At 32.3% G+C, this 12,491-nt stretch overlaps 1 protein-coding gene across 1 annotated transcript in view; it reads right to left on the bottom strand.

The window, feature by feature from the left end:
• The window catches only part of LOC107442625 (kielin/chordin-like protein), a gene marked incomplete in the record, with an annotated part of 123,606 nt that overhangs the window by 18,681 nt on the left and 92,434 nt on the right, over positions 1-12,491 (bottom strand). The window contains 2 exon segments of the mRNA XM_071187127.1: positions 1,741-1,911; positions 5,250-5,450. Coding sequence (XP_071043228.1) covers positions 1,741-1,911; positions 5,250-5,450 — 372 coding nt within the window.

Below are 12,491 nucleotides of genomic sequence, written 5' to 3'. Positions count from 1 at the left end.
ATATTTCGCGTTTATTTATGCATTGAATTTTCACGCTTTAAAATGCAGAATATTAGTGAAGCAATATTTGATAATTTATTTTGCTAATATGTTTCTTATTTAGCTAATGTTTTGATTTTTTCACCATGTACAATCTAAATAGCTAATATACTTTTTTAAAAGCCAATAAGAACATTGGTAGAATTCTTTTACATAAGTACAATACTATGTCTTTGATGATAATATATTATGTCTTTGCGCTAGAACATTGTGTTCATTGACGAGCGAGCGCAGCGAGCCATGGTTCACGGCGTGAATCGGACTCATAAAATCTAGAGCTCCTGAAGGGGCGAGTGGTGTTGCTTGTAGGCAACGGAGTACCTGTGCACCAGGCACGCACCTCCGATCGAAAAATAATAAAAAAGATGAAGTAGGGGGTCTGTTCATGGCTGAAAGCCCTTATATAGCAAGACGGAAAAGTGCAAAAACTGGTACGAAAGACATTTCATTTTACCATTTTTTTCGAGAAAAATAAATATCTGTAACTATCAAGATTTCTTTTATAATTTTAGTCTATATATGAAACTACTTATTTTTCAAGGATAATGTAGATATTGTCGAATTGTTTTAAAAAGAATTAGTTAACTCCTCCCGGAAACTAGTTATAACCGAAATGGTTTTACTACCAGCCATTCCTCTTTTCCGTCTCGCTTTCACCCCTGGGTCTGTTAATCGAAAAGATAAAAATAAAATGTTATAAAAGGGGGTGGGGTAGGTCTAGCTAGTTAGAGCTCCTGAAACAACATCTACAAACTCAGCATAGACTTTTTACCATCGGCCAATCAGATGCCTGTTTCCATGAAGCCACGCCCCCTCAACTTTTTGTTTTTGTAAGATCACAGTTCGCTGTGTTCTTTTATTTTTTTCTCTATTTTCAGATTCCTAGTGACTGAAACAATATCTCAGAGCCACCTAATTTCGATGAATGGGTTAAAGCCGCTTCGCGGCTGTGTACCCAGATTTGAACTATTTCTACCATTTCACGACAGTGAATTTCAACCTTGTTTAAAATATAAATATCTTTTTGAGTAAACCTGTATATCGGTAATTGTTTTACTAACATTTGGAAAATCCATTCTCGAAGAGAATGAATGTTGGCAGGTATGAATATTTTACAAACGGTAAAGAACTACCAAAATTTCAGATTTTCGGTTAATTTTGTCAACTGCTTAAGACTCAACACTTAATCAATCATATTTATCAATATGACTTTGATTTTAAAGTATTCACGTTTAAAACAAAAACATTCTTTACCAATAGTTTTTGTATTAAGCTAAAAATATGCTCTAAAATATTGGAAATTTTAAAACTATTTTAATGAAATTTTGAATTTTATTTATCACCACAATTTGTGTATTTAGTCGCTCGTGGCAGCCCAGAATTTGGCAACTGACGGTAGAAACTCAGTTAATTTTTATTTATTTAATCTATTTTAAGTATTTCATCAAAAATACAACTATGACTTTACATTGGAAATTATTCATAGCTAAACCAAAAACAGTCTTCCATTTTCAGTAATAAATTTTCAGAAATTTGCTAAGTGGAATCTCTTTTTACAGATTTTTGCTTTTTTCTAGTCACCACTTTTTACATTTTTAGTCGACTGGGGCATCCGTAAGCCTCGTATATAAATCGCGTTCTTTCACGGACTGAATTTGTCGGTACAACTAATACTAAACTATAAAAAGAATAAATATTTACTTCGTCTTCTTTTTGTAGGGTTATTGTAAAACCATGCGTTGCTACATCTCCGTTGAACTCTACAAATAACATTTCCACCGAGACACTCACACGAAGCACACAAATTGGGTATCCATTTTTCTCCGTGTCGAAATAGCTCCCCATCAACATTACAACTTTTTCTATCATGACCTATTTTGAATAAAAAAGAGAGAGGGAAGATTTGAGTTTAAAACAAATAGGAGAAAATCAACATATTTCATTTTAACAGTCGACATTGAGTCTCAAAAGCTAAAGCTATCTATTACAAGGGGCATTTCATCATTAAATTAACAACGTTGTTTACAAAATGTAACCATTGAGTCACAAATGCAAAAGGTGATCACTACATGGGATATTTCATCATTAAATTAACAATGATTGTAGTTTCTCTCTAACGAACTTTATTAGAATAAGCTTCTTAAATAATAGATCTGTGAGCCACTCAATGCAGAATACATAGATTTTATGAAACGTTACTACTGGAGTGCAACAGGGTTCCAGCCTTGGTCCAATCCTGTGGCTACTCATCACCGATATAAAATTAAAAGAAGACAGAAATATGAAGGAATTTTTTTTTTGTTTTGCTTTTGCTGATGAATTTCTTTCTTATGAATTCGGGATCAATATTAAATCAATAGATTTAATATTGATCCCACAAGTGACCACCGAATCAGGCCCACAAATTGATCCCATTTAAACTGTCCCATTGAATATTGATCCCACAGGCCCACAAATGACCACCGAACTATTATACTTTCAGAAATGTACAGAATCAGAAAACCTCAAATTTAGTGTTGGAAAAACACAAGCCATAATCTTTCCGAATTTAAACAAGATCACTTGGAAACCAGCCGTAAAATTGGGGGTACAGAGTATATCTATAATCCCAACCATAATTTACCTTAGGTACCATTTCAACTGTCAGCTCTCCTGGTTGCCCCATTTAGATGAGCTTTATAATAAATTCTCTATCTTCCAAACTAAACTGAACAGAATCTCTGGAATTGACTGGGGTATGAGCATCCACATTAAAAAATTCATTTTCCAAAATAATACACCAAAATTAATCACTTATAGATACGAAATCTAGTACAATAATTCAGTCAGAACTCCTAACAGATCATTTTCGTAATGTTTCTTATTTAAACACCTGACATTGTTACATCTGCATCCTATTTAAACATCTAGCATTATTAAAGNATATAAAAAAGTAAGAAATAAATATGTGTTTCAGGAAGTCCGAATAAAAAGAGAATGATAATACTCAAAAACTTTTAAAGCAGCTAAATTTATTCACACCTCATGTTCACTCATGCGTTTTTTAAATCGTATGTCGCAAGTAAAACATGCGCGAATTAATATTCGAAGATTTTCGCGAGAAAATTTGAAACCCGACTTGGCGAATGTAACATTGGCGAATTTCAAAATACGGTGCCAAAGAAGTGCCCGGGAGTCGACAATGTGTAAAGTCGCTCCCCGGGTGTTCGTCCACTGTGGCGTTCGATAACGCACTCCGGAAGATGGCGTTCACCGGAATAGCGTCTGACACGAATGCGGCCATCATGGTACCACAAATTGAAGCGAGATTGGTCAGAAAACACGACACGCTGCCAATCAGCAAGCCAGTCCCTATGCTGGTAGGCCCATTGCAGTCGCAGGCGGCGAAGGTTTAGCTTGAGGGGGATCCTGTATAAAGGAGTCCTTGCGCGCAGTCCACGCTGCAGCAGACGTCTACGAACTGATAAAGCACACAATGAAACACCTGTAGCTATTGACCACCGTGCTGCCAGTTGTCTAGAGGGAGCCGTACGGTCCGTTAGGGCAACGCCGAACAGGTGTCTATCATCGCGAGCTGACGTGACATTTCAGGGTCCAATCCCGGATTTCCGAGTTGTCCATCTACTGCTTTCAAACACGCATCACTGTGCTGCTGTTACGCTGCACACGAGCGGCCACTGCACGATAAGATAATCCAACTTCACGAAGGCCAATGATTCTCCCCCGTTTAAACTCCGTAAGTTGTTGAATTCTCGCTATCTTTCGTCGAATAGGCATAAGTAATGACTAAGCTAACATTTACGACTAGCAGATAACCACCGATAACCATACTCGCTTGGCTACAGCCGTTTATTTATTCGGATTCATCCGCCGTTCAGAGGGCGCTGCTCAGGATACGCATGCGCTACGGGTCTGAAATTCTAATCATTTGCATCTCATGCTCTACTTTGCATTTCCTGAAAATTTCAGCTCTCGCGGAAGTCCTTCATAGAGTTGCAATTTTCACAAACATGAGTTTAGAAAGGTGAAAAAACATACCTCTGAAATCATTTAAAAATTCTCAAATGAAAACTAAGCATTTTTTAGTAGTCTTGAAAAAACTTAGCTACCACTCATTTATTTTTCCCAGGTCGCGGAAACCCTGTTCAGGCTACATGATCTAATTTGATATATATCTTCATCAGTTTCTCCTTTCTCATTAGTTATAATACTTTACTGGTATGTAAAGAAATCGGAGTCAGTTCAGATCAATCAGTCCAGAGTTTAAAGAAGTCCAAAACTGTACTTTATATAAAATCTTAAATAACTTTTGAATTATGAATCCAAGCGAATTTGTTTTGGTTTTCTGCAATGCAGAGTAAAAGAAATACATGGAAAAAAAATACTTCATTTGTCCAGGTAAGAGTTTAGGAAGCGTAAATAGATTCAATGAAAAGTTGTACTTTTAATATATTTCATAGTTATTAAATAAATCACTTATAACTTCTAAACTATTAGTCGTATCTAACTGATTTTTTTTTCATTTCATTCAGCGTTAGAAAGTAAGTAGGAAACATTTATCTTACTTGGTTACACAGTGAATTTTGATCTAATCCCCTTTCTTCTCAGCAAATTCAAGATCAGAAGGTTGCGTGTTCAAATCACGTCCGGGTCAAAACTATATCTCTAAGATGAGGCCGGGATAGCCTCGTTGGTAGGGCACTGGGTCCATGTCCAACAGCTCGTTGGGTTTGACCCCCGCCGGTCGAAGACTCTCTGTGTAGTAAATGGGAACTGATGCACGTTAAATCTGTCGAGTCACAAAGTCCTCCGTGTTCCAATAACAAATCAATACCTCTGGTGGTCCAGGGTCCAGTAGTTTCCTTATCTTCTGGATTGGTTCAAAATTACAAGGCTACGGAGTTGATCATTAGTAGTCCTGAGCACAAAAATTGGGTCAGCTGTTCAACGACGAATATAATATTAAAAAAATAAGTAAATTCAAGATGGCGGTTAAGCCTCCTCTTATTCGAGGGGGCAAACTAGATATTAGTTCTGAGTAAAGGTGGAGTATCTAGGTATTGGAGACAGCGGTTAAAACTCAACTCGGGGGGAAGGGGCGAACTTCAGATATCGGGGATAAACTAGCTGCCTTCTAATTATTTACGTATTGTGCCTTTTTGTGACTTGTGACCTAATAATGATTTTTAATTTATATTTTTCCTCCTTACCTCTACATCTGGGACAGCAATCTCCAGGAAGCATGTATGTTTCAGTTTCGCATTCCATATAGGTACAGGAATCATGACTGACCTCCAATGTTCCATTATAACATTTTAATTCTTTGTTACAGGAATCTGAATAGATTATTATATCTCCATCCTCAAGTAAACGCCCTAAGTAGTTACAATCTTCACCCGTTTCATTAAAACCTATTTTTAGAGAAGATTTTAGTAATTACATATATATAATAGAGGCATTATAATGACAAATATTTATTAGAAATGAACATTTTGTTTTATTTAATAAGAATATTGTCCACAGACACAAAAGGAGACTTCTGTTCAACTTTCGCGAGAAATCATCGCTACTGGGAACCTTAGATTTCTGTTGCTATGGATGCAAAATTATTGCTAATATCATACGTCTATATCTTCGCGACAACAGTAACCACTATCACGCAAGTCTGGAGTCTGAAGGAGTTCTCGTGAAAGTCAAACAGTACTCTTAAGGGTATTTCATCTGTAAATAAAATACAACACTAGAATCAGAATTAGAGACTAAAATTGTGGAAGTAAACCTATGACACAGTATAAAAGCCCGTGATCTTTTAGATGAATAATTTAAGTTTCGTCATTCCGTATTAACCCGTTTTGTCCCGAATTTATTTATTGAAATGATACAAGAAGTCGTTTTATGGAAAAAGTGGTACAATATATTATCGAAATTAATTGGTTTTTCTACTGTTAGGGCATTCAAAAAGTCATTGATAGATCAAAAAGTACTTGCTCCTTATAATTCTAGATCTAATCAGAAATAACTAAATCATTGTGGTATCTGAGAATCTTTTAATTCACCCAGATAAATGAAAATGCTGAAAAAAGTTTCTCACCACAATGAATGTCTTTGAAAAAGGAACTGTCCTATATATATGACGCTGGGCGTTAACCGGTTAATAAGCTTTTCTTAGTCTACCATGGGCTTAGGATCTTAATTTTATAATTTCATTGAACATGAGGAGCTAAAAACTACATAAGGTGTTGTAGTTTTTTAATTAGGACAAAGGAGGCAAATGTGTGCAGTGCAATAAATAAAAAACGGACCACCATGAATAACGTTTGATCTAATGATCGGATTTTCACTTTCTAGTACTTTAACTAGAAGGTTCGAAAGGGTGACTTTAAATATGCTAATTAATTAGTGCAGATGATATTTTAAGTTATGAAATCAGGATAAGCATACCTTTTTCTTTTCCACGGATTAGGATTTCTGACCTCAAAAATATAGGGGGGTAGACACAATCTGGGAAATTTAGTCCCAATAGTTTGGTCGGGAAAGCGGTCCTAAGTTTTGATCCTTAATGTTAACTTTATGTTTTGCGTATTTCACCATATCTGGAAAACTGTGAGTGAATTGAAAACTTTTTGAGCACAATTATAAAATTTGTTTATCTGAAAATCATTTTATGCAAAATATAAAATCTTGAAGACATTTATAATTTTTTGTTAATTCATCTCATAATAGTCGAAAAACGTTTGAATAGTATGGCGCACAATGTTTTGCATCATTTTAAAAAATGTAATTTTGCATGGTTAATTATGAAATTTTAGCGAAATCGGCCGAATAGTTCATGCGAAATACAATTTTGAAATAGTCGTATTTTAAAATACTCTTCATAATATAATTGCTGCTTAATGAAGTACTTATTTTAAAATTAGCAAATCAGTAAAAAAAAGTTTTTATGGTTTAAAAGCATCTTTTTAATTTCCATTTTGGACAATCTCAAGAGCTGATCACAAATTATGAGAGTTTATCTCAATTTAGCTACTTACATTAAACTTTTCTAAGAACTGTATGAACTCTGATGAGATATTTACAAAGCAATTTATGCAGAAGCTGTAGATTCTCGCAAAATACTAGTGTAATAGCAATTAAGGTAAGCAAAAATTGTTAAACTTTACATACTATATCCATACCAGCCAACTTGTACGCATTTGGCGTAAAATTTTATTTCTGTCTTTTAAGTGGTAGTAAAATGTATGTTTCCTATATGTTCCTTGCATTTATAAACTTAATTTAAAATCTTTTTGATCACCACTATTTTTAAAAAATTAAGCATATATATATAAATATGGAATACATTTTAGTAGTCCGCATTAGCTTGATCAAGATATAGTGTATTTGTCAGCCTAAATTTGAAATTTAAATTCCATACCACTGAGGAAAATCACCCTCAAAAGTATTAAAGGTTGGCAGGTATGTATCAGGGCTCGAAAAACCGCCCCTCCTCGGCGATCAAAAATTCAACGCGGACAACAAATTTTTTGAACCCAGCGTCCGCGCGGACGGCCATTTTCTCGTTAATGTTCGTGATACATTTTCAATTTTTGTTATCTTACAAGAATCTTGCGCCTCACTTCTAAAATGACCCTCTAATCTCGAAGCACAGCAACATACTGCGCATGGTGGAATTGATGTTTTTTCTGTCTGGGAGTACTTCAGCGGTTGAAAGGGGCTTTTCAGCAATGAATTTACAAAAAAAAACACATTACTTACTGGTCTTAAACAAGAAGTGTTAAACGCATTTATGAACATCTACCTAAATGGAAAACCTCTTTCAAATTTCTGCGCAGAAACCTCTGCAAATCATTGGCTTGATTGTGGAACTGGCAAACGTCATATTTGATTCATTTAAAAAACGCAGTACCCTCGGATAAATTGTCATGATAATTGACAGATAACTTAACCTTTGTTATTTAAATTATTTCATCAAAGAAATACATTATTTCATAACAGAAATACTAGGTTTTACTATAAGTAACCTAGTATTTCTTTTATTACTGTATAATGTAATCCTAGTAACTACTAATTCATTGTGCAGGGGAAGGTGGGGGCANTACAGCTAAATGAATTCAGAAACTACACCGAAACAGCAGAATTTCTCTTTCTTAAGAGTCAGCAAAAAAAGTTGCATATTTCTGTATTGGAACTTGTTTCTTAAAATCTTAAGAACTTTTAGTTACCTAAAGAGGTTAAAGAACAAATAAATCAAAAATACTATACTCACTTGCATGCACTACTTCAGTGACGAAAATCACCATCAACAGAGCAACTAAAAATGCTCTCATTTTGTAGATAGTTAGAAAACACTACAACCTCTTCATAAGTAATATCCGTATATGTGATGTTTTCTTTCAACTAAAAAATGACTTTCTGCTATGTTTGAACAATGCTTCAGAACTTTATACACAAGGAGAAATATTAGATCTTATTTACTGACAACTGCGCGACTTTTGGACGGACCTTGAAATACGAGACTGATTAACTTGACTTCTAGTCTGGTCAACGATTCACAGCTCACGTACACTTAACTAATAAAAGTGCGAGCAAGCAATTTCTCAGTTCGCAAAGATAAAGTCGTTGACTGATCGGCTGAATCGATTTCAACTTTTTGTTGTTCAGAAATTATATTATGAAGTAAGTTGAGGCAATAATAAATGCATCTATCACTCATTTGAACATAAAATAGAAAGACTGTAATGAATTTTAATAGGATATTATGAGGAAATCGTTTAAAGCAAAGCAAAACATTCGATTTAATTCAATTTTACGGTTGAAAATATTCCAATATCAGGGTGCAAACGGTTTTTAAAAACTGGTTGCATAAATTAAGAAAATAAATTGCATTTTAATAAGTTTACGTACCATACTTAATATTTCCAATTAAAAATTTCGAGTTGCAAAATCTGAATATAGGTTATTTAACTTTAAAGGGAAAGCAATTGATAAGGTATTATTCCTTATAGAATATCATCGCAACTTTTTTGATTTTATAAAGACTGTGTGAACCTTGATCTAGAACTAGTTTTCTTGTTTTAATTCATATTCCAAATCATCAACTTTTCAGATTTTTGATACGATTCAGATTTTGATTTATGATCATTAATGAGTGATTTCAACATACAGGTAGTTAAAAACACGACGAAAAGCTATTTTTTTAATATTAGATGCTACTAATGTTTTATTAGTAGTTTTTTTTTATCAAATAATATAAATTATTTTTTGAATTATTCTGTTTTAAATTATTCTGGTTTGTACGAACCCTGAAACTTATAGGAACCCTGTTCCATCGATCTATTGGTCGATATTTTTTTAAAAAAATATTGATCCTGACAGTTTTGTTAAAACATGCTTGACGCTTTTAAAAATGGTGGAAGGGAAGTTAGTAATTTCCTTCAAATTTTAATATCAGCAATTTTGAAAACATTCTATAGCAGAGATGGCTCATTCCTCCGCTTTGTAAAAAAAATATTTTACAGTAGTAACAAAATTTAAGTTATTTTTAGTGCAGTATTTTTCAGTTTAAGCAATTTTATCACCACTACGTATGAGAAATTAAATGTATCATATCAAATGCAACTTTGGTTACTCTTAATAAATTAGGGTGTAATCATCTTTAAATGAGAAGATTTACTTAATGATTCACTATCAATTTATTAAAACTTAGGCACCGAGCGAAAAAGGTGCGTCCTGTAATATATAAGATTGTGTTATTAATATAAGAATGCTTTTAAAATTACTATGGTAAGAAAAAAAAGAAAGCTTCCTTAGCTATAAGTTTCTAATTTTTCAATCGATGTAATTTTTTCATGGGTTAAAAGGACACCACTTTTAAAAGCTTCATGCGTGATCTTTCAAAGTGTGGCAACAGTTTTGCTATGTAAAATTTCCAAAACATTTGCTGCGATCAGAAAGATTGTTTACTTTTTGTTGGTACAGACGTATTCACATTATAACCCTATAAATTGAGAATCATACATTGAAATGGAGCTAACTAATCCAAGAATCATACATTGAAATAGAGCTAACTAATCCAAGAATCATACATTAAAAAAATTGCCACGACAAAATATTCATCCACAGTCCGAACAAGTTGGATCCCTGGGCGATATTTTGAGTTATCACTAAAGATTTTCTGCTCGAAATATGATTGAAGTTATCACCTGGAGCATTATAAAATTTCGTATCGAACTTTGTGATACATTTATTTGTGTTATCTACATGAAAATCTTTTCTAAGAAGTATGATTCTGATTGCATGGAAGGCTCTGACCATGCATCGAAGAATTTGTCATTAAGTTATAGCTAAGATGAGTACTCCTTCAGACATTCGACTGGAGTTGAGGCGGTGACTATGGTAACGAGATATGATTATTTCAAGTAGGGGTCCCTGTTTAGGAGTGGTTTCGGCAAGGGACAGGGGCTCTCTTTCCTCGGTCTATTGTATTAGCGTGAAGAGAAATAACCTAGTACCTAGGTTAATTGTTCGGTCTATTGTACCTAGAGTGAAGAGAAATAAGCATTCACGCCTGAAACATTGTTCGATTCCTTTTTTCTTTTTTTAATCTTTTCCATTTTTCAAAAGCTTTTGTTTTAGAAAAAAATTTTCAAGAAATTTATTTTTGTAGTAGTTAATTTTTTATTTTTCCTCTTTTAACTATAAAGAATTACAATTTTTTTATACTGATTTCGTGTGCAAAATTAAAATGCTGAGTCTATAAATAATTGTCTAAAATTTTAAGAATTTATTGAAAGTTATTTTTTTTAAAAAAACTCTTAAGCTATTTATATAAAATGAAAAGTTTCGATAAATGAGGCAAGAACTATAAAATTTGACAAAATATTTTTTTAAAGGGTAAAGCGCTTGTAAAATTTATAATGGCAAACATAATAATTAGTAATCACTATTTTTACGTTTTGACTGCTCTTATCCAAAACTAAGAAAACATTATACAAACTTGCATAACAAAAAAAAATGGTTAAATAATTTAAGATCAGAAGATATATATTTTCAATGAACATAGAGAATAATTTTTAAAAAAAAATTATGTTTCCAATAATGTAAACAATAGTTATAGAAATATCTATACGCAATAACTCATTAAAAAGTAAATTTTTATCGATGTTTTATCACAGTTATCGATTAAATCTTCTCTTGGCTATTTAAAAAAAAAAACTGAAATTGCAATTTTTTTGCGTAATATTCATACTGTGATGATAAAATATAAATTTAATTAACTAGTTCATAATAATTAATTTAGAATAAAAGAGCTCATTAAATTTTCGAAAATTTTGGGGAATTTTTTTAAGGTCATTTTTTAACAAAAATTCCTAAGTAATTTTTATAAAATGAAAAGTTTCGACAAATGACTGCTCTAGGCACGGCAATCGCATTAATAATTACGTGCGAAACCTAAATTTTATACAGTTAATCAACATCCTAACGAACAAAAACGGACACAAAAATACTATAAATTATTAGTCGTAATTAAAAAATTACTATATTAATTTGGACAAAACAATGCTATACTTTAATGCTATACCTTTTGAAGAAAAACCCCTTTGATATTTTCCACCGCCTATTATTTCTATGAATAATGATTGATGAATAGGATATGTATGGAAATTGTATAAAATTGCTTAAAGCAACTCAATGTTTTAGTAATAAATAACTCATCTATAAATTTATCATACTTAGTAAATTGGTTATTAAGAAGGAAAGAAGAAAAAATTTGCTAATAAAAAATTGTTAGAATAATTTTTTTAATAAATAGTGAGAAAAACTATACAGGTTACATTAAAATACGAATAAGAAAACGTAATTTAAGCAACAAAAAAAACTTAGATAATTTCAGATGGTTTGATAGGTGTTGATAAAAATTGATAGTTTTAGATTTCATCTCAGTTGCGGTAACTTGCTTTCTGTTTTAAAAAAAAAAAGTAAAAAATAAATAATAAAAACAAAGATATTTAATATTTATAATTTATATTTAATATTTATATTTAATATATATATTTAATATTTATAAGATATAATGTAAACTGTTTCTATTTTCAGCAAAAGTTTTATCTCCTTTTAAAATCAGAGTTAATAAGATTAAGCGCTTCACTTTTACCAGAAAATTCAACTAATGAAAGAAATTAGTTGCTTTAAAAAATGTGCAAGTTTAGAAATAAAATCATCTAACAATCAACTAACATTCATAATAAATATCGTAAAATTAAAAAGTAACATTAAAAAAACCAGCACTACCCTTAATATCAGAATTTGTTTACTTTTTCTTCTTCTTTTTTCCCTTTGTATTTAAAAAATAGCAACCGATTGAGTAAAGAGAATTATTTTAAGTAAAGAAAGAAAGGTCCATGCGAATCTTAAAAAAGTTCTTCAATCAGATTAAATAAGTCTCCTACTGG

Source organism: Parasteatoda tepidariorum, chromosome 10 (assembly GCF_043381705.1).
Source record: "Parasteatoda tepidariorum isolate YZ-2023 chromosome 10, CAS_Ptep_4.0, whole genome shotgun sequence".
NCBI classification, from domain to species: domain Eukaryota; kingdom Metazoa; phylum Arthropoda; class Arachnida; order Araneae; family Theridiidae; genus Parasteatoda; species Parasteatoda tepidariorum.
This window is presented reverse-complemented; position numbering and strand designations above follow the sequence as displayed.